The sequence below is a fragment of the Citrus sinensis genome, chromosome 9 (assembly GCF_022201045.2).
Source record: "Citrus sinensis cultivar Valencia sweet orange chromosome 9, DVS_A1.0, whole genome shotgun sequence".
In the NCBI taxonomy this organism is placed as follows: Eukaryota; Viridiplantae; Streptophyta; class Magnoliopsida; order Sapindales; family Rutaceae; genus Citrus; species Citrus sinensis.
The window spans coordinates 15,662,188-15,688,818 of record NC_068564.1 but is presented as its reverse complement, the minus strand read 5'-3'; the positions used below and the strand labels follow the sequence as shown (position 1 = coordinate 15,688,818).

At 34.2% G+C, this 26,631-nt stretch overlaps 2 protein-coding genes and 1 pseudogene across 4 annotated transcripts; 2 read left to right on the top strand and 1 right to left on the bottom strand.

Moving 5' to 3' along the window:
* Positions 1–4,234: 4,234 nt before the first annotated feature.
* On the top strand, positions 4,235–4,333 carry LOC127900150 (small nucleolar RNA R71; annotated as a pseudogene).
* Positions 4,334–16,719: 12,386 nt separating this feature from the next.
* Positions 16,720–18,671, top strand: LOC102620247 (pentatricopeptide repeat-containing protein At4g14190, chloroplastic). The gene is made up of 3 exons (XM_006492928.4): positions 16,720–17,135; positions 17,271–17,556; positions 17,656–18,671. Exons 1-3 carry the CDS (start codon positions 16,764–16,766, stop codon positions 18,429–18,431), a joined length of 1,434 nt encoding a protein of 477 aa, XP_006492991.2. The 5' UTR covers positions 16,720–16,763; the 3' UTR covers positions 18,432–18,671.
* A 637-nt stretch (positions 18,672–19,308) lies between these two features.
* LOC102619963 (protein PUTATIVE RECOMBINATION INITIATION DEFECT 1) lies at positions 19,309–25,301 on the bottom strand. Of its 3 annotated transcripts, none has more exons than XM_006492927.4 (9): positions 24,804–25,301; positions 24,277–24,386; positions 24,001–24,176; positions 23,052–23,363; positions 22,012–22,978; positions 21,203–21,923; positions 20,827–21,119; positions 20,089–20,758; positions 19,309–19,822 (listed from the first exon to the last, which is right to left on the bottom strand). In XM_006492927.4, exons 1-9 carry the CDS (start codon positions 25,245–25,247, stop codon positions 19,586–19,588), a joined length of 3,930 nt encoding a protein of 1,309 aa, XP_006492990.2. In that variant the 5' UTR covers positions 25,248–25,301; the 3' UTR covers positions 19,309–19,585. The 3 variants fall into 3 exon arrangements, with proteins under 3 accessions (XP_006492990.2, XP_024949085.2, XP_052289834.1); XM_025093317.2 differs by having other exon boundaries at positions 20,089–20,650; XM_052433874.1 differs by having other exon boundaries at positions 23,052–23,279.
* Between the last annotated feature and the right edge of the window lie 1,330 nt (positions 25,302–26,631).

Sequence of the window (26,631 nt, the reverse complement as noted above, 5' to 3'; positions counted from 1 at the left end):
AAGCTTCACTCAAACTTACCCTCTCAAATTACACTTCTTGGAGAGTTTAATTAATCATCTTCTCATTGGATATGACTTATTGGGTTATCTTGATAGAACCTTAACTTGTCCGTCACTTATCCTTAAGGAAAATGAAATAGAAAAATCCAAGCTAACTACTCCTTGTCGATCTGTCAAGGCCAACTTCTCATGAGTGCCATCCTAGATCCTCTATCCACCAATATTATCTTCTTTGTTACATCTGCAAAACATCTAAAGACGCTTGGGACAAACTTGCTACCATGTACACCAAACCCTCTCAAGGTCATATCATGGGATCTAAGGAAAAGTGATAATAAATATCAAAGGATGCGAAAAATATGATTGAATAAATGCAAATAATCAACAGCCTTGTTGATGAACTCGCCCTTATTAATGTCCAACTCAACAACGATGATCTTAAATTTCATGTTCGTAATGGCCCCGGATCTGACTTTAAAGAAATTGTCATTGTTGTATGTGCTCATGAAAGTCCAATATCCTTTGAAGAGCTCCATAAAAAATTGATAGATTATGAAACTTTTCTTAAACGAGAAGCAAAAACATCTGAAAATCCAAGCATCACAACCAATTTCGCCAACAACATGGTCAGAATGGTGGCTGTTGTATAAAACCGTAATGCAAGTGCACATATTATTAACATGTAATAAAGTGATAAGTAGAGTATCGTTCCCACGAGGATTACCGTATTAATTACCTAAATTAATCTAACTTTAATTTAATTTGAATTAGTGAAAAGAGAGTTGGAATTGAAATGAAAATAAACTAAACTAACACAAATGCACTTAATCACTACGAAGCTTTTATCTAAGAAACAATTAATAATTTCAAACTCTAGGGTTTCTGACTTACCAAGATTAATTCCATGCAAATTTTCAAGTTCAATCAATTGTTATTCACTCCTGTATTGAGAATAGAGTTCTCTAAAGTAATTGTAACCCCTCTCGAGCGTTAACAGTTTATTCTAATGAGCAAACTTTCTATATCTCTATGAAAATTTTAAACCTATTGAAATTATTCATGTTCAAGAACTCCATCACAACTGCACAAGTTTCATAGATCACTATCCTATGATAATCTCATAGCATTGCAATACAATGGTTTATTCAATTCTCACTTCTCAGTCTTAAATCAAATACCTAATCATGTAATTGTTGATCAAGCAAACACAAGTATTAAACAAATACTGCAATACTCAACACAACATGAATGAATAAACATTCATATGATTGAAATAAATTCATATGTTCATAATTCAACTACAGCCCTAGAATGAAAATCCCTAACAACTGTCTTACACATAATGATAGACTTAAGAAATAAAATAAGTTTAGACGATTAAATCCTTGCATTTCCATCTTTGGATTGATCACGCTACTTTCGTTTGTTTTCTCCCTTGATTTTCCATCATTTCTATTGCTACAATCATTTTTTTTTTAAAAAGTCCCTCTCATCCAAGGTTTCTTTTCCTTTTATCTTGCTCAATACTAGCTCAAGTATATGGCACAATATCGATCTAGTACCACAATGTTGAAGATCTTGGCGCCATGGTACCAGGTTTCTAACAAAATTTTGGGACCAAGGTGGTAGCGTTGAGCCACAGCACCAGAAGTGTCTCTTGCATGAATTTTGATCTCTTTTAATGCCCAATTACACACTCGTACCATCATATGTTCTTAATACACCTACATCTGCAAATAGCACACAAAACACATCAAAACCAACAAAATTGCTCTTAGACTAACAAATTATCAAGTCTTAAGCATTCAATAAGTTCGTAAAAACCAACTTATCAAACACCCCCAAACTCAACGTTTTGCTAGTCCTTGAGCGAAAACTAAAATAAAAATTACGAAAAGAAAATTATAACTAAACAACTTTCCTAGGTGATTGCGATTGAATTTAACGTATCTAGCAAGCCTTTAAACCCTTAGGCTGCCCTAGTGGATGAGTTATAATCTTGTGAGAGCTTCTACCGATGATACTCAGAAACATCATCAAAATTACCTCAAAGGTCACATAAAGCATATAGCTCAAAGAAAATTATAAATATTGGTAAAGTTCTAACTTTAATTCAGCCTCATCTCACATTGGATTCTTGTGTTTTGTGTGTGAATTAATTTAATCAAAACTCATTCTCAAAATTTCAATATCAATAGTCTTTGTATCGAATAATACATAGAGCATATCAAACTAACCCCATTATCTTTTTTTTTTTAGACACAAACATAAATTTGCATTTTCTTTTGATTTTTCTTGAAGCACATGCTTGTGTAAACTAAATAATATAGAATCAGGGTAAACAATCATTTACTTTACCTAATAGTCAACTTGTGCTATGTCAACACTCTTAACAACTTTTCTTCTTCTTTTATAGAGAGTAAAAAGGAAATAATTACCGAAATTGTTGATGATTCACCAAGGTAAGCATAACAAAGATGACTAGATAATGGTTTGAGCTCAAAAGTTAAAGACTATTCAATTAAAATCCATCAATAACAAATACTCTTTTATTTCAAAGTCAACCATACTAGAAGAATCTATAACCATTAAACTTGCCTCTGAAGGGTCTTTAACTTGACCTATTTGGTTAGACACTATAGCTTCAAAGGCTTCAATTTATAAACAATTATCACTTTTCACCGGATATTTAACGACATTAAAAACATTAAGAATTTCCTCCTCTTCTTATACTTGAAGCCTCAACCCTCCTTCTTGAATATCAATTAATGTTCTACCGGTCGCCAAGAATGGTCTTTTAAGAATAATAGGAATTTTCATATCTTCTTCCATATCCAGCACTACAATACCTACGGGAAGATAAGTTTATCAACTTTAACGAGCATATTTTTAATTACCCTTCTTGGATGCTTAATTGATCGATCAGCTAGTCACAAAGTGATGGTAGTCGGCGTTGTTTTAACTAATCCCAGCTTTTAAAAATAGATAGAGGCATAAGATTGATATTTTCACCCAAATCAGACAATGCATTTTTAAAAATAACATTTTTAATAGTGCAAGTAATAGTAAAGCTCCCTAGATCCTTTAGTTTCTGAGGCAATTTTCTTAATAGAATAGGGCTGAACTCTTCAATAAGTGCTACGGTCTCATACTCCACTAGCTTTCGCTTATTGAACAAGATGTCTTTTATAAACTTCACATAACTTGACATTTGTTCAAGGGCATCTATAAAAGGAATATTAATGTGAAGTTTCTTAAAAACATCCAAAAACATAGCACATTGTTGTTTAACTTGCTCTTTCTCAATTGCTGCTGGTGTGAAATTCTTTGTGATTATTGAGGTGAATTTAGCTGGCTTTTCATCTGTTCTTTAACTTCTTCTTCGAGTTGCAATGGAACTTGTTCTTCTTGTTCTTTTGGGATAGATTTTTCAACTCTCACCGAAGCCTCTAATTCTTTACCACTTCTTAAAATGATAGCTTTGCAATGCGTTTTACCTTCTCTTCTTGGATTCACCTCATACGTGATGGGTAAGTTTCCTTGTTTTCTCACTAAAAAGATATTAACTAGCTGACTTATCTGCACTTCTAAACTTCAAATTTGGGCTACTTGATTCTAAAAATTTGTCTTGGTCTCAACTATAAACTAGCTTTGAGCATTTGCTAACTGACTTTGAGAGGTTTCTAACTGAGTAATTACCTCATGTAGACTTGATTTCTTCTCTTGTGGGTGAAAATTAGACTTAGGTTGAATTGCATTTTGACTATTTTTCTATGAAAAAATAGGATGATATTGCCATCCACGATTAAATTTATTAGAGTAAGGGTTTTTCTGCTACCTGTTATAATTTCCAACAAACTGAACTTATTTAACATGTGAGGGAGCAAAAGGGTTTCCTTCTTGGCAATCATCACTAACATGAGACCCGCAACATAATTCTTACACCACTGGAGCATAAATAGCTTTGGCAGACATAGTTTTTAACTGCTTAGGTAAGGCGTCAACTTTGGTTGTCAAAACAAAATAAGCATTTACCTCATGAACTCTTGTAGCTCTTCTTGGTGCATTACATTCGGTCCACCATTGATAAGAATTAGCATTCATATTTGCTAACAAATCATATATAGCCTCATAAGTCCTTCTCATAAGACACCCTCCAACAGCTGTATCGACCAAGGTTTTAATTGGACTGGTCATCCCAATATAGAAATGCTAAAGTTGAAACCAATTAGGTAGCTCGTGGTAAGGGTATTTTCTCAATAAATCATTCCCATGCTTTATACAAAGATTCCATGTCATGCTGAGTGAAAGCAGTGATTTCATTCCTCATTCTAGATGTTTTTTAAGGAGGAAAGTATTTTGACAAGAACTTCTGCACCAACACGTCCTAAGTAGTGATAAATCCAAGTGCTAATGAAGTAAGCCAACTTTTAGCATTGTCCTTTAAAGAAAATGGGAACAATCTCAGCGAAACTGCATCATTAGGAACATGATTATACTTGAACATGTCATATATTTTAAGGAAATTGGCTGTGTAGATTTGGATCATCATAAGATAAGTAAGCAAATTGCGACTGCTGCACCATTTGAATAGTAGCTGGCTTAATCTCAAAATTGTCAGCTTCAATAACAAGGCATCGAATTATAGAAATAGTTTGATTGGCAACATACAGAGCAAAATTGTGTAGTACTTGATGGTTCTCAACAACTTCTTCTCTTGGGTCAGCCATAGTGTTGTTAAGATGTTTGACGGCTTCTCTTCTCTCCTTTCGATTTCTCCTACAAGTTCTCTAGATTTCAGAATAAAAGGAATCAAAATATTGGCTCCGATTTGTCTCATACACCTAACACCTGAGAAATAAGAAATGAGATCACTAATAAACGATTAGAATTCAAATTAAGACTAAAGTTATTTGGTATCGATATTAATAAATAAGGAAAATCCTTGGCAACGGCGCCAAAAACTTGTTGTATGAACAATACCATTTATATGAATAATATCATATATGTGAACAATATTGTATACCCCTTTATGCTCCTCCTAAGGTTTTTAGTTGTTCTAAGCTAAAAAATGTCACCCACTTTGTTATTCCACTTCTTATTAATCATAAGATAACCAAAATGCCCCTGAAATACATAAATTATAATAAAACATAGACAATTAAAAGTACAAAGTACTTAAATACATAAAAGTAGAGATGTTAGTGAGACTTGGATTACAAAATGATGATCTTACCCTTTATAAATGTACATTCTCCAGCACTCAATAACTACTCAATAGTAGCTCAATTACGTGGCACAATATCGATATGCCGTTATGGCGCCAAGTTTCTGCCAAAATTTTGATACCAAGGTCGTGGCACTAAGCCACAGTGCTGGAAATGTCTCTTGCATGAATTTTTATCTCTTTTTGTACCTAATTACACACTCATACAATCATATGTCCTAAATATACCTACATAAGCAAATAGCACACAAAACACATCAAAAGCAATAAACTTGCTCTTAGACTAACAAATTATCAAGTCTTAAGCATTCAATAAGTTGGTATAAAACCAATATTAGTGGCAAGGGCTATAATTAAAACCAACACGATAAATAAAACACTACCGATGAAAGTTACAACAACAAGCAACATTCTGAAAACAACAAAAATAATTCAAATCTTAAACCGTACAACCAATTATACGATCAACATGGTCATGTTGCCAAAACATTTCTTTATTTCTGCTTTGCTCTGCCCCTCTAGCTCGGATGCATAGACTACCACCCCGACCTTATTATCTCATATTTGGCCCTCCTGCTCCATGTGCTCATTTTACAGCCTAGCCAAATCCCTTTACAAATTTGCTTTTGGATTCTCGAGCCTCTCATGGTCTTACTGTAGATTTTAACAACTTGTCTTTACATTCTGACTATGATGGTCCAGATGATATAATGATCGATGATGGTATTGAGCTTCCAATCACTCATATAGGTTATACTACTTTTTCTTTTTCTTTCAAATCTTCTGTCCTTGATAATGTTCTATGTGTTTTGAGCATGAAAAATAATCTTTTATCAGTTTTTAAACTTTTTCATTCGAATAATGTTTCTATTAAATTCTTAACTTTTTCACTTGTTGTGAAGGATCTTCGCACGGGGGCACCGCTTGTCGAAAGGCCCAATAAAGATGAATGGCCAACTCATGCATCATTCACTCCAAATCAATTCTTGCCTTTGCTAGTGTCAAAGTCTGATTATAAGAATGGTGCAACTGACTTGGCCATCATTCCAGCAAAATCCTTAAGCATATTATTTCTTCTTATAGTTTACCGCTGTCATCTCCTTTAAGTTGTAACCTTCATTGTAACTCTTGTTAGTGCAATAAATCTCATAAATTTCGAGTCAAACTTGATTATTTATATATTTGGGGTCTATTTTTTATTCCTTCAAATGACAGATTTAATTATTATGTTATTTTTGTTGATCATTTCACCAAATATATATGGTTAATTTCAACTAAACGAAAATCTGATGTCAAATTTATTTTTACTCACTTCAAATTAATAGTTAGAAGTTTTTCCACCAACAGTTTATCATCTCTATCTACACATATGGTGGTGGTAAACTTCAAGCCCTCAAATGGTTTCTTAAATTCCATAGAGTCTCTCATTTTCTCCACCACACACATCTAAGCACAATGGTTTTGCTAAGCACCATCATCGATATATAGTTAAAACCGGCCTTAGCCTTCTGAGTCAAGCTTATTTACCCCTTCATTTTTTTCACATATTTTTTTTTTGTGGTTGTCTATCTCATTACTCGTCTACCAACACCCCTACTCTTATTTACCTCTTGAAAAACTATTTGGTTATTCTCTTAATTACACTAAATTACGTGTTTTTTGATGTCTCTGTTATCCATGGCTTAAAACTTACACACACCATATACTAAAACCAAAGTCCAAGTTCTGTGTTTTCTTAGTTCTTAGGAAATTCATTGACATAAAGTGCATTTAAGTGTTTTGAACCAGTTACTAAAATGAATTTCTATTTCTAAACACCTCAAGTTTGCTGCAAATACATTTCTTTATTCTTCACTTGACCACAAATTACCAAGGATATATTGAGAAACTTATTCAAAGTGGGTCCCTGCACTTAATTCCCTAAATCACTTTGCCATTCCTATTTTACATAATGATCAGCCATTGATATCTAAAAATAATTACCATTCCAATCAAGATACTGCTTCCTTTTTAATTTAGCTACATTCATTGCCTTCTATCTAAAATTAATTCTAATCCTTGAATTGCCACACTAAATTTATATCCACCAAATCTTTTACAAAATCATGACTCTCTTAATGCATCACTTCCTGAAGGAATTCCCAAAAAAGCCTTACCTACACCTATGGTGCATGAGCAAGCTAACTCCACTCCATCGTCTGTGAGCTCACATAATGATTCCGATGGTGAGACTTCTCCATCCTACTAGTCTTTTAAAACCATTGTAGCACCTAGTTGCATAATCATACGTGCTCAGAACAAAATCTTTAAGTCAAATCCTAGATTCTTTTATCTCTGCCTCACATGCACTATCATTATCTTTTGACCTGCCTCTATATCTCAAACTATAAATAACCACAGTGAAGATTCGCCATGTCTAAAGAATTTGATGCCCTAATTCGAAATGCGACGTGGGAACTTGTTTCATCTAACCCTTCCCAGAATATTATAGGCTGTAATTTAAACACAATGTTGATGGCTCTATTGACCATTACAAAACTTGACTTATTGCTTAGGGTGTTCATCAATGGCCAGGAATTGATCACAATGAAACTTTTAGACTTTTTGTCAAGCCTACAATTGTTCGAATTATCCTTTATACAACTTATCTGGTGGCTAGTTTTCACGGAAACTTGATGTAAACAATGCATTTTTACATGGACATTAATTAGAGAAAGTCTTTTTAAGCCAATCGCCTAGCCTTCTTGATCACATGTATCCTAGTCATGTATGCAAGCTCAAAAAAGCACTTTATGGGGTTAAACAAGGCCCACATGCTCAGGCATACTCAGCTCAAAAATGTTTTTCATTCTATTGGCTTTTTTAATTCACAATCTAACACTCCCTTTCCATTTACTTTTATGGCAATGTCATTATTTATTTATTAGTCTATATTGATGATTTAATCCTAACTTTATGTTAGATAAGTTTGTGAGCCAACTTGCATAAAGATTTTCCATCAAGGAACTTAGAGCACTTATCTACTTTGCTGGTGTACAAGTCATTTCAACTCAAACGGGACTATTTCTATCCCAACATAAGTTTATTCATGATCTGCTTCAACAATTCAATATGTTTTCTACAAAGGATTTGCAGAATCCTCTATCCACAAGTTTCTTTCTCTCTTCGGATGATGGCACAAATCTATCTAATCCAATAGAATAATGGTAACTTGTCAGCAGCATTCAGTATTTTCTCTCACTGAACCTGATATTGCATCTTCCATTAACAAGCAATCTCAATTTATGCACAAGCCAACCACAACTCATTGGATTATTGCAAAGTGCATTCTACGACATCTTAAAGGTATTATGGATCATGGTCTTTTTCTTTGTCGACATTTACCACTCAAACTACATGCCTTTTCTTATGGTAATTGGGCAGAGAACAAAAATGGTTATACCTCTACCAACAGATACATAGTATTCCATCGTTGCAACCCCATTTCTTGGAGTTCCAAAAAGTAAAATTATGTTGCTTACTCGACAACTGAGGCTTAGAACCGTGCAGCTGTCTTAACCACTATCGAGCTCTCATGGATTCAATCATTACTACAGGAATTGAGTATTTCCACTCTATAATCTATCATTTCTTATGACAACATGAGTACAACATACTTATGCTCAAACCCTGTATTTCATTCTTAAATGAAACATATGGCCTTAGATTTCCATTTTGTTCGCTACAAAGTTCAAAATGTTGTGCTTCATATCTCTCATGTCTCGTCTTAAGATCAATCAGCTGATACACTTACAAAGCTTCTTTCTCATCAACAGCTCCATCTCCTCCGTTCAAAGATTTGTGTCTCAGCTTCATCTTCTTCGTTCCAAGATTGGTGTCCCCGATGGAAGCATTATCTTGCCAGGGCATATCAGCGATACTCATTAGAGATACACTTTTAATCACAATGTAATATTCTTATTATTACACAGCTATCCTTACTACTTATAATTTTGCATATATTCTTATTATACAGCTACCCTTACTTGATCATAAGTTATAATCATGCACTTGTTGTAATTACTAATCACTATAATTTTGCATATATTGCAAAGAACTCTAACAAAAATACTATGTTATTTTACCACCATATTCTAAATTTTCTACTTTTTTTTACTACTTTTATTGATAATTTAATTTCGTTCTTTAAGGATAAGTTTAATTGTTTGGAGAAGTGTCTCAAAAAGATCGAAGAAAAGGTGTTGAAATTTGACGCATCAGAGGAGAATACTAATGATGTGAGAGAGATTAGGAGACAAATTAATAAAATTGTAGACTTGGTGGAGTTCCTAAATTCAGCAGACTAAAATTTCAAGGTTCATTACATTATTATCACGTACTAAGTATAAATTTATTCATCAAAAATTTTCTTATTAATAATATTTGCTTTTTGGCGATTCATACAATATTTGATGAAAACCCAGGTATCGGCGTCTGTTGAACCAAACTTTACCATAAATCTCAATATAGTGAAAAATGATCCTATAATTATTTCGTTTATATAGTAGAAAGGGGTGAAGAAATCTAAAAAAGAAAAAGCAATGTCGAAAGGATGCAGTTGTTTCATGCATACTGTACACTAGTCCATTTAGCAGACTGCGACATGTCAATGTTGATGAAGCAAAATAACAACTTCAATTTGAGCACTAGCTCAACGAGGATGACATGGAATTGTAAGTCTTCATTTTTCTTTACATTAATCTTATTTCAAATGAATTCCTCATTTTTTCCTTTTTCCTATTTGTATAGCAAAATATATTGTGGCCCATGCACAAAGCAAGCAAGAACTTCTCTCGTGGGTTGTATCAGGTAGACGCATGGTTGAATGGCAAGGTATTGCTTAATTTTTTATTAGCATTTAAAATATTGCAGTAATGTGTGTTGTAAATATTAATGAACATAAGTTTAATACAAACAACAGATAGACATTGGTTGTTATGTTGTACGACATGATTTAGCCAAGCCTATTGCTTCATACCTGCAATGATTTGCAATACAATGTATTTCAAGTGTATGGTATTCTTATTAACAAACAAATAAGATAGTGAAATGCAAGTTGTGCACCGATAACTAGCAAAATTCATTTTCAGCAAAAGCTTCTGTTGAAGTATGAGCTATTTAAGAAAGACCAAACTACAATACGGGAGGAAGATGAAAAACATGATTTGACGATCAAACAAGCAAATGGCGAAGATCTTTCATCTATTATTCCATATAAAGATGTTCACAAGGTTAGCAATTAGAGTTATAATGATTTCTTAAAGTTTCTCTTTAATTTAAATTTTCTGTTTAAATTTTCTCAAATTATTGTAGGTTTATATCCCAATTAATGTCCTTGAGTGTCATTGGATTCTTGCCAAGGTTGACATTGTAAGCGAGACAATTTACATAGATGACTCGATGGTTTCATTAATGAATGAATCTACCTTTTTAGAAGAATTGTTGCCATATGTCATCATCATTCCTTATATGCTGGAGAAGATTTTATGGTATAATTTGCACCTTGAAACTATACAAAAAAACAAGATTTAGACAATTTTGCAAGCATAAAATACCCACAGCAAAGTTCTAATGAGCAAAACCAAAAGTCCAAATTATATATTATATTATTATAGTTATTTATTCAGTATGTAATTGAATATTTTCTAAAATTCTCAACAAAGATTGCAATGTGTTTGTTTTATGTTACTTCGGAGACACATGCATGTGGTGAAGATATTCAAACTTATTGCACTCATATACGTCTCTTGCTATCAAAAGAAACTAGTTAGCGGTGTTCATAATCTAATCTGATCCGCTCAATCCATCTAATCCATAGAAATCTGATCCGTAGATTGGTGGATTGGATATAGATTTTCTTCTGTAAATCCGCAAAAATCCGCGAATCTGCAAAAAAAAATTTATTTAATAAAAAATAAACTTGTAAATATGGCATTATACTTACTAATAAATAAATAAGTTAAAATATAGTTACATTAACACCATATTATATCTTATCAGATAATAATTAAATAAAAAATATAGCTTCCTAAGCAGTTAATTTTTCTGTACTAATCTAAACAAATGAGATTTTTTTTGTATATTATATTTTGAAACTTTGAATGTATTTTCTAATTTTATTTAAATAATTAATTTATTTAAATCTTATTTAATTTTGAATTTGATCGGTAGTAAACTTATCTTTATATTAATTTTTTATTAGTTAGTTCGTAGATAGGACATAATTAAAAAATTTTAGTCCGCAAATCAATCCGCAAAATAGTGGATTGGATATAGATTGGGTCAAATCCGTATCTGATCTACAGACTTATGGATTGGATTTGGATTAAGTTTCATCAATTAGCAAATTGGATTGGATTAAAAATTCATAATCCGCAAATCATTGTTCGGATATGGATTGATGTCCAATCCGCAAAATCCGATCCGCGAACACCCCTACAATTCGCTGAAAGCCTGAAAGACTTTTTCATGACAAATCATTGCTTTAGAGAAGAACTAACTTTCTATTTATTTAAATGAATTGTACTTTTGATACTAAACTTTTGTAAGCCTACTTCAAACCTAGAAAAGTTTATGTTAATTGGACTAATATTTTAATTTTAGTTATATTTCAAATCAAATATAGCAAGCACTGACTCAAGATAGAAAAACTAGCTTCAAGGAGTAAAAGCACTTAGGCTAAAATCATTGGGACAATATTATCAACATCAGGAGTCAAATGGGTGTCATATTTCAACTTTAATTTACAGCATACCAGAGTCAATTCAATCTACAATACATATTAACTTAACATAGATTACTAAATTAGCAGTAGATAACTAATTTGTTATCAAATTAAATTCTTTGATACTACCAGTGAGCTAGAAATAATTGATGAAGTATATGAGCAAATCTTGCAACAAATTACATTTGCCATGCACAATATGTCTCAGTGTCTCAAGTTATATATACCAATTTTAAAATACAAAACAATAATCTAAGAATAAAATTGTGCAAATGCAATTATTTAATATTACATATATTACAATTATTTATTTCAAGGTTGGTTGGCTCTAGTGGCATGCTTTTGCTTTGAAAGTGGAATTACTGCAGTGCATGTTAGTCAATTATGCCCCACAATCCATGGTTACAACATTTACGATGCACAGTGTCTTCCCCTCGAGAAGGTACTCTATTAGTTTGCAGCCTTACTACCTCACTTTTTCGTAGGTGATGATAGCATATAAGCATGAACCTCTTCTAAAACATCTCATTTCTTTTGTGGACCCACAAGATAAATGTTCTCTACATATGTTGTAACCCATGCATTGACAGATAATGGTGGGAACATAAATCATAGACAGAATAGTTATGCATATGCTTACACATAACTACCACTTGTTCACAAGAAAGTTGGTCAATTTAGAATTCATAGCAACTGCAAGTCTTTTGTAGAACGTCAACATGGCCATCAAGGTCGCCATTTTTAGCTATAAACTCATTGAAATTAATATATATTATTGGATATATGTGAAATTCTTTGAGTTTCCCTTTTAACTATTTTTCAGCCTAAGTAGTCATTGGAGTACATGCATTCATCGTTGTTTCTCGCCTTCTTGCAAACCATTGTTGCAATTTATCAATGATAGCATTTTTTAACATATGAATAGGCAAGCTATGTGCTTCTTTTATGATAGAATTCATGCTTTCTACACTATTATTTATCATAATACCATAATGCCTCCCCTCAAAGGGAGAACAAGCCCACTTCTTATACCTAGCATCAATAAGGTATTAACTTATATGTATAATGATTTTGATGATAATGATTTTGATGTTAACAAGCAAGTTTTAAATTGATAAGTCTGAAAATTTTGTTAATCGGTTCAGAATCTATAAGTCATATAATATTCTAAGAAAACGGTGAACCGTTTATCAGAAAACGGCAAACCGTTAGCATTCCAGAGAGCAAATCTCATATAACGGCAAACAATTTATGGATAACAGTGAACCGATTATATTCCAGAGAACAACTTTCAAATAACAAAAACTATTTATGGATAATGGTGAACCGATTTCATTCCAGAGAGCAAGTTTCAAATAACGGCAATCTGTTTATTGATGATGGTAAACCAATAACATTCCATAGAGCAATCATCTTGCAAACGGTAAACTGTTTATGTCAAACGGATAACCGATATCTTTGGACAAGATTCTGGAGCTAACGGTAATCCGACATCTTAATAACGACGATCCGACAATTTGAATTTTGGCACAACGGTCACTTGCTCAAGTCAAAATGGCGATCTGATTGTGTGTAGAAAGTCAACAACGGCTAGTTTTCAACTTTATCTGTAAAATGGCTCAATCAAATTCAAACAAACAGTGATCCAACGATTATCATTGAACTTGCTATTAAGTACACAATTATTATTGAGCTTCAAACTTGATTTTATTTCATTTATTCACACATTTGAGCTATCATTTGTAATCAAACACATTGTGTGAGAGAACATTTTATTTGTAATCTTTATCTTTGAGTGATTTTAAGTGTTGGGATACATTTAGGTTAAGAAATTGATAATAATCTCTTGTTGTAAAGGTTTATTGACGCCTTGGAAGTCAATTGTAAAAGTGGTTGAAACCTTGGAGGTTTGCTTAGTGAAATCCTCAAGCCCGGTGAGCTTGGAGGTGTGGACGTAGGCACGATTGGCCGAACCATGTAAAAATCATTGTGTTGCTCTCTCTTCCCTTACTCTTTTATTATTGTGCTTTATTAAAATTTATTAAATTTTTTTTATTACATTAAGGCAATGATTGAATTGTTGTGTGGTTTGTTTAGCTTAAGTTTTAAAATCTCAATTCACCCCCCATCCTGAGTTGCATAATTAGTATTTCATAAGGTACTGGCGAACATCCAAACTAATGTTGCGAATGGAATTCATATATTGGGTAAAACACATCAGCTTCGTTAAAATGAGAATTTACATTTTGTTTTAGATGATGCATATATTTTTTTTTTAAAAGATGATGCATATATATATTGTACCCTGCATATAGAAATACTTAATAAACTCATTTCTTGATGCTCCTATGGTGGTCATAAATGAATACCAAATTAGGAACATCACCAATGGACTCTCTTAACTTCATTAAAAATTATTCCTATGAAGTGTTGTTCTCACAATCACTTACACCAAATGCAACAGTGTAGAGTTGATTATTACCATCAAAAGATGTTGCAATAAATAATGTTCATTTGAACATCCCCTTCATGAATGTACCATCAACTACAATATCAGGCCTAATACATAAAGTGAATCCTCTCAGTGAACTTCCAATGGCCATGAAACAGTACTTGGAGTTGTTTGCACTATCTTTTTCAATGAATGTTTGACTTCCGAGATCTTTCTTTTCAAGCATTACCATGTACGATGGTAATAACTGGTACATGCCCTATGATAACTTATTGGAAACTCCTTTGTTCTCCATGCCCTATGATTACTTATTTTATAATAAAACTCCTTTTGAAAATCTTGCTTGATATTAGCAGGCTTATAAAATGAAGCACCATCATACTTATCCGAAAATTTTGCCCAACTAGCTTTGATCAAGCTTGGTAATGGTCTTTTTGCTACGAATCAAGGGAGCAAGTATGGACATTGTAATACTTTCTAATTTCAAGCATGTTGCAACCATTAAATCTAGTTGCACAAAGCTGCTACTTGCAATTGTCGTCTACACAAGCAACAACAATTTAAGTCTTTGTTTGACTTTTGGTTTTAAATTGAAACCTTTTTTTTCACAGCTAATGCTTTAATATTTTCTTGCAAAACCTCCTTTGACTCAAACACCTCTTTCACCATCGACCTATCACTGTCACTAACAACTTCCATTGACAATAAATTACTATTACTAGCAAGTAAATTTATTCTAGGCATATATGCATTGCTTGAGATTCTTGAACTTCCAGTAACTAGAGCATTATCTCCTAATGCTGGATCAATAACTAATGGTGGCTCATCCAAACAATTAACAATAGTCATAAATTCATTAATTACTTCATGTTCGTTACTAGGCCGCATTCTAGACAAACACTCAATTGTTGATTCATCACCAATAGTAAAATTGTTTGAGTTGAGAATAGGAAATGATAGAGTCACTTGGCTCAAGTAAGCATGACTCTCTTCCCTTGAAGGACGAGGTAAAAGTTGTCTATCCATGAGAATTGTCGAACTTAATTTGTGTTCAAAAGTAATGAAAGTTGTTTATTCCACTAGCTATTTCTTTAAGAAAAACTCCACATCATCTTCGATTTTAATTGTAATTGGTAGCATAAGATCAGACGTTTTAAGCTTAAACTTCATTGTGATTTCAAATTCTAAAGTATCTATATCAATAATTTGATATACGTTCTCCAGTAATTCTACATATGTTGTCGATCGTGGTATCATTATCCGCTTATCCTCAGAATCTTTAAACTTGTACTCGTCATTTTGTTTATCCATACATTATTAAATAGAATAGGCACACCTACCAAGACCATATTTGTTGATATAATAAAAACAATAATATCGAATTTCATATATAAATAATTACAAGACCTAGATGACTTAAATTACCTACATGATTACATGACTTACACAACCACATTATTTACACAACCTACACAACTACATTACTTACATGACTTATATGACTAAATCCCTTACACAACCTACACGACTTACACAACTACATTATTTACACAACCTACATGACTACATAATCTACATGACCGACTACATGACTTACTCGATTTACAGGACTACATGATGTACACGACATCGAAAAGAATACACAACCCGAAATATTTTCAGTATAAACACATGTTCAACAAGATCTCTTACTGAGAAAAATGATTAAACAACCTACATTGCATACATTTTAACACATTTGGGAAAATAGTGAAAAAAAAATTGAAAATAGAACATTATAATGTGAGGAAAATATCTAAATTTTTCTAGAAAATATAAAACTTAACATCCAACGATATTAATATATCTTATTGGGTTATTTAATGAGTAACGCACCTCCTTCCAATTAAAAAATGCATAGAAGTTGAAGATGTGAATAAATATAAAACTTAACATCCAACGATATTAATATATCTTATTGGGTTATTTAATGAGTAACGCACCTCCTTCCAATTAAAAAATGCATAGAAGTTGAAGATGTGAATAAATAGTTGTAATTATGTAAGAGGTTATGAGAAATTTTAAGAGATTTTGAGAGATTTTCAAGCTGTTTTCGGTAGGAATAGATTTTGAGTATAAGAAGAGAGTGAGAAGAAGTGGTTTTGATGCATTTATTAAGGGTATTTTAGACTTTACATATAATTTTTAAGATATCTGTGAAAATGAAAAAGAGGAGGGGTGTTTAAATAATTTTTGAGCTGTTAAAGGGTATTTAATTGAAACCGTCCTACCGCCACCCCAGTAGGAGAATACAAGGAGAAGAACATAACACGGGTTGGCAAATGGATAGTGTTGTATCCCTGCATCTGCATAATAATAATAATACCCATTACAAAGTCAGACTCAACAAAAATAAGAAGAATAAGCTGACACATAACCGCGTCTTCTTCTCCAAAATCCTAATCAGAAAACCCATCAGCTGTTGTTGTTTGTCATCGGCTCCGTCACTTGATTATCATTCGACAAAACACACGACCCTTCTTGTTGAGAGCTACCATGAGCACCAAGCACTCAACGCATTAATTCAGAGGCTCAACAAGAAAGTTTCATGCCCTCTTCAAATTCTTCAACACGATGGAGATTGGACCAAAGATCACTTTTGGGCTGTCATCAGATTTCTCAAAAATTCCTCGAGGTCCAGGCAAATTCCCCAGGTACTCTGCCTCTCTCTATTTAATTAAATAAGGGGAAAAAATATGTGAGTCTTTCGTGTTGAGCGGTAAAAAAGAAAAAAAAGGCATTTGGTGTCTGGGATCTTCCAATACTGAAACTTGGGATACTTTGAACAGGTGTTTGATATGTGGAAGAACATTGAAAAATCACGAATTAATGAATTCAACTCTCAAAAGATTATTGGGATGTTATGTGAAGAGGGTTTGATGGAAGAAGCTGTGCGTGCTTTTCAAGAAATGGAGGGATTTGCTCTTAAACCTTCATTGGAGATTTACAATTCGATAATACATGGTTATTCAAAAATTGGGAAGTTCAATGAAGCTTTGTTATTCCTTAATGAGATGAAGGAAATGAATTTGTCTCCACAATCAGATACTTATGACGGTCTAATTCAAGCTTATGGTAAGTATAAAATGTATGATGAGATTGATATGTGTTTGAAGATGATGAAACTAGATGGGTGTTCTCCTGATCACATTACTTATAATTTGCTTATTCAAGAGTTTGCATGTGCTGGCTTGCTCAAAAGAATGGAAGGAACATATAAAAGCATGCTTACAAAACGAATGCATTTGCGGTCATCTACTATGGTTGCAATACTTGATGCTTACATGAATTTTGGGATGTTAGACAAGATGGAGAAATTTTACAAGAGGTTACTGAACTCAAGAACTCCTTTAAAGGAGGACCTTGTTAGGAAATTGGCTGAGGTTTATATTAAGAACTACATGTTTTCAAGACTAGATGACTTGGGTGATGATCTTGCTTCAAGAATTGGTAGGACGGAGCTTGTTTGGTGTTTACGCCTCCTTTCTCATGCATGTCTTTTGAGTCACAGAGGCATTGATTCTGTTGTTAGGGAGATGGAAAGCGCAAAGGTTCGATGGAATGTAACAACTGCAAACATTATTTTGCTAGCTTATTTGAAAATGAAAGATTTCAAGCACTTGAGAGTTTTACTCTCTGAACTGCCTACTCGACATGTGAAACCAGATATAGTCACCATTGGAATCCTATATGATGCAAGAAGAATTGGCTTTGATGGAACTGGGGCTCTAGAAATGTGGAAAAGGATAGGCTTCCTTTTCAAAACTGTAGAGATAAACACTGATCCTTTAGTTCTTGCAGTATATGGCAAGGGGCACTTCCTTCGATATTGTGAAGAGGTGTATTCCTCCCTTGAGCCATATTCTAGAGAAAAGAAGAGGTGGACATATCAGAACCTCATTGATTTAGTGATAAAGCACAATGGAAAGAATCTAGATGGTACGTTTTAGATTACAAGGACTGTACAGAATCTAGATGGTACGTTTTAGATAGAATGCTTGACAGGACCTCTCATGATTCAGCCAATCTGTGTTATTCGCAACTGTACCAAGATGGCCATATTAATTTCTGGATGAAGTGAGAGGAGCTGCTGATGGAAATTTTCAAATCAGTACTTGACAAGTCCTGATTTTGTACTTCATTGTTCTTGCTAATGAGTTATCTACATTTCAGTTTTCTCTTGCACTCCATTTTGCTTCCCCGACTCCTTTGGTGTTTTTATTGGTGAAGTTATAGGCTTTAGAAGTTTGTTGCATTTGAATTCTCTTTTTTTTTTTTTTTTTTGGTTCTTTTTGAAAGGTAGTTTTAAATTGCTGATTTTATATATCAATATCGATCAATGGCGAGCTAGACCCGGGGTAAAATTTTCACTCGAAAATTTCCAGATGCCATTTAGAGCTAATGCCCGCGAGTAAAATTTTACACTCCTAATTGAGCTGATACCATGGGGTACTCTATTGGAAGACTTGGCGCGCAAATTTACGATTAACACCAGTCGAAACTTTCATTCTGGGATTTTACTGATAGATGATTAATGAACTAATAATTAGTTAATAACTAGTTAACCAATTCTTAAAAAATTACTTCAGTCCACTTCACTTGGTAGGAGCATTTGTGAAATGGTCTCATTGTTTACCCTTATGGCTTAACTAAACAAACACATACAGTAAGTTTAACGCATGTCACCTCTCTCCAGTCACCAACTGAAAAGATATTCGCTCAAGAAGCCAGCAATCAACGAGAGTTTAACATGCCAAGTGCCAGAATTTGTTTGTAACTCCACGAAATAACTCGACTTATAATTTGTGAATTTAACATTCAATTTATAAACACTCCGGTAAACCAAATTAACAAGCCACTTCACTTGTTGAATCACAAATGATGATATATGTACCATTCTTATATGTGTATTAAGCTCCGTAAACAAACACAAGTACATATGGACATATCAAATCATTTAAGTATGCTTTTATCAGATACACATACTACATATACACACGTTCATGTTTATCATTAGCTGGAAACTGCATGTACACGTTGAGAGTTTTGATTGTAGGGGTTCAGATTAGAGTTCCTCGAATAATCAAACAAGGACTCCTAATTCTTAGCTATGCTCCTTCACTGTTAAAGATCTAAAGAACATTTCTATTTCTTCTAACAATTCTTTGTCTCCATTTTGTAATCCCCTACAATTCTTTTCCATGGACGACTGAGATGACATTAAGTGAATGAGATACTCACGTACTTCGCCCAGATCATCCAATTTGGTAAATGTCTTGTACAGATGCTTGTTTGTGTGCTCATCTTGAGTACAGTTGGTATACACGTATTTTCTGCATGCCTGCAAAAGCAAAGGGAAGATAAAAGAGATGTCTGACAGCTACTATCGTTGATTATATATCATGGAAAATGAAACCATCTAACTTACTGAGTCTTAAAATTAAGACAGAATAGCAGGCACTAGAAAGGCTTTTATGTAAAACCCGAGAGAAGAACATGACACGGATATAATAGCTGTTCTGATGATATATGAAACTCCTCCAATTCTTTTGGATAGCTTAAGAACAATACACAAGTGCAAAGTGGAGAAGGAAAAACTTAGGTTACCTGCAGAACATGGTTGAGACTGGAAATTTGCTCAGCCTTCAAGAACTCAGAATCTAGTAATTCTCGAAATAGAAGTACCATTTCAGCTCCCATGTTGCTGGCCCCAAGGTTTCCAATTATACCAGATATGCAGGGACTATCAAACACAGTTCTCATCCACTCAGGAATTTTTTCATGTTTTAACAGTGCAACAGCTATGTATACAGCTGGCTTGTGATGATTAAAGAAGGATTTTGATGCTAAATGTGGAACTGCCAAAGACATTGCCATCTCTTCTACAATCAATCTACACCAATAATTCTTTGCAATGATTGTCCTTTCATGCAAATCCAATTTTTCCCACCCTAAAATCATCGACAAGCAGAATCCGCAGTTCATAGCCACTCTGATGTCACTATAAAAAACAAGGCCTTCTAGTACAGCCATTACAGACGATAGGAAACCCATGGAGCATTCCAGCTCGTCATGTTCTCCATCTTCATGGTCTGATAATCTGGTAAACAACTCCAACATACAATATGAAGAGACAAGCTTGACGAGGGGAGACCCAAAATGCATCAGCCTGCACAAGTCGTGGCAGCGGATGTTGATCGTAGAAAGAGATTGCTTTTCACTAAACGGATCAAGAAAATTCTGCCAGTCCAAAGCCCCTGGTAAACTAGCTTGCAAACTAAGGCAACAAAGAAGTTAGATTTCAGAAATTGGAATCATACAGGTGCATTCAACCAAGGCACTTACCTTCTTATGGAAAAGTAGTACAGTAAAAGTACAAATATTAGATATTCATATTCATATTCTCCTGTGCTCGCTTCCTCATCATAATCAGTCATAGCTGGTCCCTTCAAGCAAGCAGCATCAATGGTACTATTAACAGTAGACACCAATGAATTATTTAGAACTATATATTTTGATGCTTCTATGAGTGCTTTGTTGGTGGAATGGTGCAAGATTAAGGACAAAATGCTGATTATTAGTAGACTTTCATGAGTCCAGCTACACACAGCTACTGTAGAGATCAAGTACTCGATCAACTACAAAATAAGTGATAAAGGTTCAATTAGTTCTCTGGATTTATGATGAGCATGGTCACACGAGACAGAGCTAGAATAATTACCTTCATAGTTACCGTGAGCCAGGCTGCCTCATCAGAAAGAGAAAGAACTTCAGGGTGCACTGACCGTAAAATGTTAAAAATTAAAAGTGAGATGGCCGTTAATATTTGGGGTAAAGAAGAATAGCTGGAATTGTTATAAAGAGCACAGATTGCATTTATTATGCCATGCAAACAAAACTGATCTGAAGTACGAGGCAAGATGTTAATGGCTGTTGCCACAAGATTCAGTACAGATACAATGTCAGGTACTTGGCCTTCTTGCTCTATGAGCTGCATCAATAAGCATACCACAACTGAAGCTCCATAGTTGTCTCCAGCTGCTACCAACTCAGTGATCACTTCTTCATTCATAGAATTGTTACTTTTCCCATGGACAACAACATTGCTCACATTTAAGCTATTGCTTCTGCAGAATTTTAGGATTTGGTAAGACAGCGGCTTGCTGAGTTTCTCCTGTTGGAACAACCATTTAAGAGACAATGGGTGAATCTTTGCAGATGGTAAATCCCATTCCTTTTCAGTCAACAGATGGAATAGCATCCTCTCGGCTTCTAGACTGTAGGGTATTTGGTAGCTCATTTTGGCAAGACTCCTATACAATCCATAAAGATTCACCAGCCACATCATAGTCAATGAATCTGCTGCACCAAATTGGAAATTGCTGCTATTGACAAGAATATACTGTTCCAATGAAGCTAAAACCAACTTCTCATCTGCAAGCCTGAAGAAAGTCTCAAAACTTAGGGTCCAGTAGATAATCTAAACCTATAACGGAAATACGACTAAGATTAGAGGTGAAGCACAAGTACCTGTCATCATGTATGGCAGCAGTATGTAAAATCAGTAAAATTGCAGATTGACAGCAAGACAATTCGAAGTTATGGGAGCTCTTCTGGCCAAGTAAAAACAGCCACTCAGCAGGATCAGTTGGAATGTGTACTGCAGCATCTCTAATGGGTTGCCCGGTATCATTACTAAAAAGAACATCCACAAGTGAACTAAGCATGAGATATACTCTCCATTTTATTTTTTCTGTGGGAAATAATCCCAGGCATCCAGATGACAAACTGATCCAAGAAGATGCAACCAAAATCTGTGCAAATTCTGTGGCTGGAATATCAGAATCCTGAAGCAGTATAGAATGAAAAGTCTCCAGGACCCCTAGTACAATTTCCTCGTTTATGTCACTAATCGCAGTTACAAACCAAGGCAACAAATGTGATTCACATACATCAACAATTGAATTCCGTAGTTCCATGATGGTGGTTTTGTTGGTGGAAAACTCCTTGTAACTGTATGCATATGCCTCTTTAAGGAGGTACAAGGAATGCAAAAGTTGACTGGGATCTTCATCAGAGATACTCAAACAAGCTAAAACAGCATGTTTTGATGCTTCTTGAACTGCAATTGCTAGATTTTCAGTTCTCTTAAAGGATGGTGACTTCAAAAAAGCTACAAAGATTGAGCAGACAACTGTGAAAGTCTCTGGAAGCATGCCCATCTCTCCATCAGTATGCCTTCTGAGCATCCTTGTCAAGCAAAGGATTAACTCCTTGACATGAGAAGCTGAAATCATTCCAGGAAAATCAGAAATGCAGTTCCATATGAGCTTCAGGGTCTGACTTTGGACAGGGTGAAAAGGAACTTCAGCTACATGGTTCAGCACTGGAATCAGAGTTGTGAATCCAACAGCTAGCCTTTGTCCAAAGGCTGGCTCAGCGATCAAAAGAAGATTAAGCACCCGAACGCAAGAGTTGACCATTGGATCCTTGCATTCTGTTTGCAGTATTACAAGCTGATCAGCCCTAAATTACACTTAGTTGCAGAAAATATTTCAAAGTAGGCTTACCTGACAATCTTAGTGCTTCAAATACATAATCTGCAATGTTTTCTTCCTTCAAAATTTGGATATGTTTTCCAGGAGCAGCTTCCCATGACAAATATTGTAACATCAAATCAAGTGTGCTGATTTGGACTTGGCTGTCTGATGAAAGCAGAGGGCCTTTTATGGCCTCAGCAAACAAGACAGGCAGAGATGATTGATTTGTTCCATAGTCTGTTGTTTGCATGGAGTTTTCTGCCTCATCAAAATTCATGCGGCTAATGTTATTTGTGTATGCATTCACAAGAAACCCCTTCTGAGCCAGGATTGTCAAAAGTGCTGGCAAATAAGACTTAAAACTGTTTACTCAGAAGACAGCAGTGATAATATAAGATAATGATGACTGCATCTAGATGGGTGAATGCATGCAGGCTATGTCACAATGACTGATGTATGTCCCTTATGGTTTGAATCAGAATAAAAGTAGGAACTCTCTCATTCAGCATAACAGTTATGATAATTTTAGTTTCTTGGGTGATTATAATCGATCAATACTTAAACATCACATGGCATCCCTTTCAGGCAATCCCTTTAGAGCTTACTGAATGGTATCCTAAATGACTTTTCATGGAACAACACATCTCTGTATTTAGCATTTGGAAATTTAGACTTATTCTTAGTTATTGACCGGAGAAGTTAAATGAAGCTTTATCTTCTCACTGAAGTCAGTACATGCATACCACAAAAATGTGTGAATGATCACAAATAGAGTTGCTGTCTGAGTGTTGTCATTTGACGAACAGATATTTTATATAAATTTAAAAGGACAATCCCACTCAGAAATTTCTATTGGCATCCAACTAAAAAGATGGTTTATTCTCACTTCCCTACCATGAGATTTCAGAAAAGGATAATCGGATGATGCATTTAAAATTGCAACAAAAAAGAAAGATATGTCTGAGAGAATGTGACAGACCTACACAATTCAAGCGGACGTCATCCCTTTGGGTCTTCATCAAGGACTCCAAAGAAAGTTGCAAGAGCTTGGGACAGAAAGCAAAAAGAATATCAGCTCCATCAATGTCCATAGACTGGCACTGGATGGAGGATACTTTATACAGAACAAAAAGAATCTCCCCCCGGATTTCTTCACTGCAATCAAAAGTGCACACTCAACAGTGTTATAAAAATACAGCTGAGGCATGGTAATGGAAGACCTCCTCTTTCTAGGTTGCTATGTTCTGCCTCTTACCTTGGTAATCCAAGACCTGTAACAAGATTGGCTATGAGGGCATCTTTGTTTTTAATAAAGATAAAGGGATTATTTGTTCGGCAATTAAAGAGAACCCCAAGGCAGTGAATCTGCACAGAAAAGGACCAACACATCAAATGGTAAAAATAAAACTTGCATAGTTTTGTACGATAAAAAGAATTTTTATACTCACACATGGACACTAAATGTGGAGTTCACTTTATAACTTGCAAGAAGCAGGTGTACATATTGATCGAATTTAATAAATAAATAAATAAATAAACTACTCGCACAATGATTTTCCCTAAAAGGCTAAAACAGTAAATTCACATTTGCGGATTATCCTGATGAAGATCGGTGGCAATTCCGCAATTGAATTTACAAAACTTCATCAATCTCACTGATACTCCACTCTCACAATTAAATAAAAATTTTAAAAAATATATCTAGACTAAACAATCAATTATGTTATGCGATGCGTAAATTCAAAATTTCTCAAACTAATTGGCTGACAGAGATAGAGATACCATATGTAGCTGCCTGGGGCTCCAGGAGAAAGCGCCGGAGGAGAGGCGTTCGGCGACGCGCGAGACAAATTCAGCAAAAACATCTTCGTCGCCGGAGTCGGAGAGAATGGTGATTAAATCGATGAGTTGACAGGCAATGGGCTGGTCGTCAAAGGAGGAGAGAGCGTGGAGTAGAGGAGAGACAAGGAACCGCGCATGGGACTGGGAGAGGTGGAGGGGGCGGTGGGAGAGGGCGAGGGAGAGCTGAGAAAGCGCGTAGGAGACATGGATGGTTAGAGCGTGTGGAGTGGTGATGAGATTGGAGAGGCAGAGAAGGCAAATGGCGCCGCCTTGTTGAGTTTGGAGAGAGAGAGTTGATCTGTGGCCTTGTGAACAAGAACCCAATGATTGCGCCTCCACCTCCACCTCGAGGTCTTCTGCTTCTTGCGAATCCGTCTGAGACATCTGTTGTTCTTTGAGAGCGAGAGAGAGAGAAAGTTGCGCTGTCTATTTTCAATTTGAATTTTAGCGGGAGGGGATTTTTTTTATATATAAGCAATATGTTAAAAGAAACTATTTTTCAAAAAGGTTAAGGTGAAACTCTCACTTAAGAGTATGTTTGGCATGTAGCATTACATAATATTACTTTGTGGGTTCAGAATTAATTGAAATAAACTCATGTTTGGCAATTGAAATGGATTGCACTGAACAGCATTAACAAGAACCCTCAAGGAGCGTTTGTAAACTATATTGTATTATAATATATTATATTAATTAATACAGGATATATTACATTAAATTATATTGCATTAGCATTATATTATATTATATTAATATTATACAATATTTGATGTTATATTATATAGTATTATATATAATATTTTTTTATATTATTGTTTATACTAAATTAATTTTTTATAATTATAAATATCTTAAAAGTTTTATAATTTATATTTATTAAATTTGTTATTTAAATTTATAAATAAAAATCAAATAACTCACCAGTAGCCACTTGAGCCATCACGAACTACCACCGACATTCATATTTTGATATCTTCTAATATCAATTTTGGTGTCATTAGATTCTTCATCATCATATCTACACAATGGTGCGTGTCTCATCGGCAACGGAGTTTCCTATCATTGTAAATATATGGTCAAAGTTTCAGGATCTAAAACTTTGATTGTAAATCTATGGTGAGCGAAAACTCCATTTCTGGTATTACATATACCATTAATAATGGATGTTGATATTTAGTGTAACATCATTGTGTACATAAAATGTTTCATATTTGATATAATTTTTTTTAATTAAACAGACTCGCATACCACATGAGGCTGGACCCCAAAACATAACTTTTGTTAAGACTGCTCACTAAACAATTGAGTTAGGTCTTAGTCTCATGTGTGAAATAATTAAAATCAATTAAAATTAATTTGTTAATAACATATTTTTTAATTAATTGATTTTGTTAAGTGTAATAGTTACGTGGTATTATTAATAGTTAGTTCCTACTAGCTATTACTAAATTAATTATAAATTTTTTAATATATTTTATTTTGTTGATTGGTGAATAAGAATATAATTTTAATTACTTAACAACATGAATTTTTTAATTTTAGTGTGTTATAGCCATTCTATTTAAACCATTTTCTTCGCATCTTTTATTCGCATATTCAAGGTTTCACTCCTTTGCTCTTCACTTTCATTTTTTTAGTGAGTTTCTTTTCCATTAGGGATGGTTAAAAACAAATGAGGCCTACCTAGCTCGAGTCCGGGCATTTTGGGTCGAGCTAGGCTTGATTTGGTAATATTTTTCAAACATTTGGATTGGAAAGCCTAAGCCCA

Coding starts and splice junctions, on each gene's coding strand:
- LOC102620247 (XM_006492928.4), top strand. CDS start 16,764: ATGGATAGTGTTGTATCCCTGCATCTGCATAATAATAATAATACCCAT. Junction 17,136..17,270: donor GGTCCAGGCAAATTCCCCAG/GTACTCTGCCTC, acceptor TACTTTGAACAG/GTGTTTGATATGTGGAAGAA. Junction 17,557..17,655: donor CGGTCTAATTCAAGCTTATG/GTAAGTATAAAA, acceptor TGCTTATTCAAG/AGTTTGCATGTGCTGGCTTG.
- LOC102619963 (XM_006492927.4), bottom strand. CDS start 25,247: ATGTCTCAGACGGATTCGCAAGAAGCAGAAGACCTCGAGGTGGAGGTG. Junction 24,387..24,803: donor GCCCCAGGCAGCTACATATG/GTATCTCTATCT, acceptor TTTTCTGTGCAG/ATTCACTGCCTTGGGGTTCT. Junction 21,924..22,011: donor GCTGCCATACATGATGACAG/GTACTTGTGCTT, acceptor GACTTTCTTCAG/GCTTGCAGATGAGAAGTTGG.